Raw genomic sequence first — 600 nt, 5'->3', positions numbered from 1 at the left:
CCCCCAGCCACGGCGGGGGGGATTGCCAAAAGCAAACCCCCCAGCTCTTTCCCAACGGGCACGTGTGTTTCTACACCTCAATGCAAAGGGCTCCTCTGCAGATTTTGGGGGGTGTTCTCCCCTCCTGGAGGGTTCAAAACGCTGAGCCCGCTCCCTGCCTCCCCTCACAGGTCGGATCTTTGCTAACACGGATGACTCCGCTTGTCTGCTGGGCATGCGCAAGCGCAGCCTCGTCTTCCAGCCCCTCACCGAACTCAAGGAGCAGACAGACTTTGAGTACATGTCCCCTTTTTTTGTCCCCCCCACCCCTGGGACCGTGCCCCAGCCCCGCAAAAGACAAACACAGGCTGGGAATGCTTCCCCGAGCAAGGCAGGATTGTTTCCATCCAGGACCATCACACCACCTTCTTTCTCTCACCCAGGCACCGCATCCCCAAGGAGCAGTGGTGGCTGAAACTTCGCCCCATCCTAAAAATCCTGGCCAAATACAACATCGAGCTGGACACCTCGGAGAAAGCCCACCTGGAACACGTCACACACAAGAGGGTCTCACTCGAGTCCCACATCTAAGAGGCGATCACCACCACGGCTTCCCCCACC

General features: G+C 58.7%; 1 protein-coding gene across 1 annotated transcript in view; it reads left to right on the top strand.

Moving 5' to 3' along the window:
• LOC104167370 (ATP-dependent 6-phosphofructokinase, muscle type-like) overlaps positions 1–570 on the top strand; it is a gene marked incomplete at its 5' end in the record, with an annotated part of 3,746 nt that extends 3,176 nt beyond the window's left edge. Inside the window, 2 exon segments of the mRNA XM_009707612.1 lie at positions 129–276; positions 423–570. Of these exon segments, the coding sequence (XP_009705914.1) occupies positions 129–276; positions 423–570 (296 nt within the window).
• Positions 571–600: the final 30 nt, after the last annotated feature.

This window comes from Cariama cristata, unplaced genomic scaffold (genome assembly GCF_000690535.1).
Source record: "Cariama cristata isolate BGI_N322 unplaced genomic scaffold, ASM69053v1 scaffold25769, whole genome shotgun sequence".
Lineage (NCBI taxonomy): Eukaryota > Metazoa > Chordata > Aves > Cariamiformes > Cariamidae > Cariama > Cariama cristata.
The sequence above is the reverse complement of the archived record's forward strand: the minus strand, read 5'-3'. Positions and strand labels throughout refer to the sequence as shown.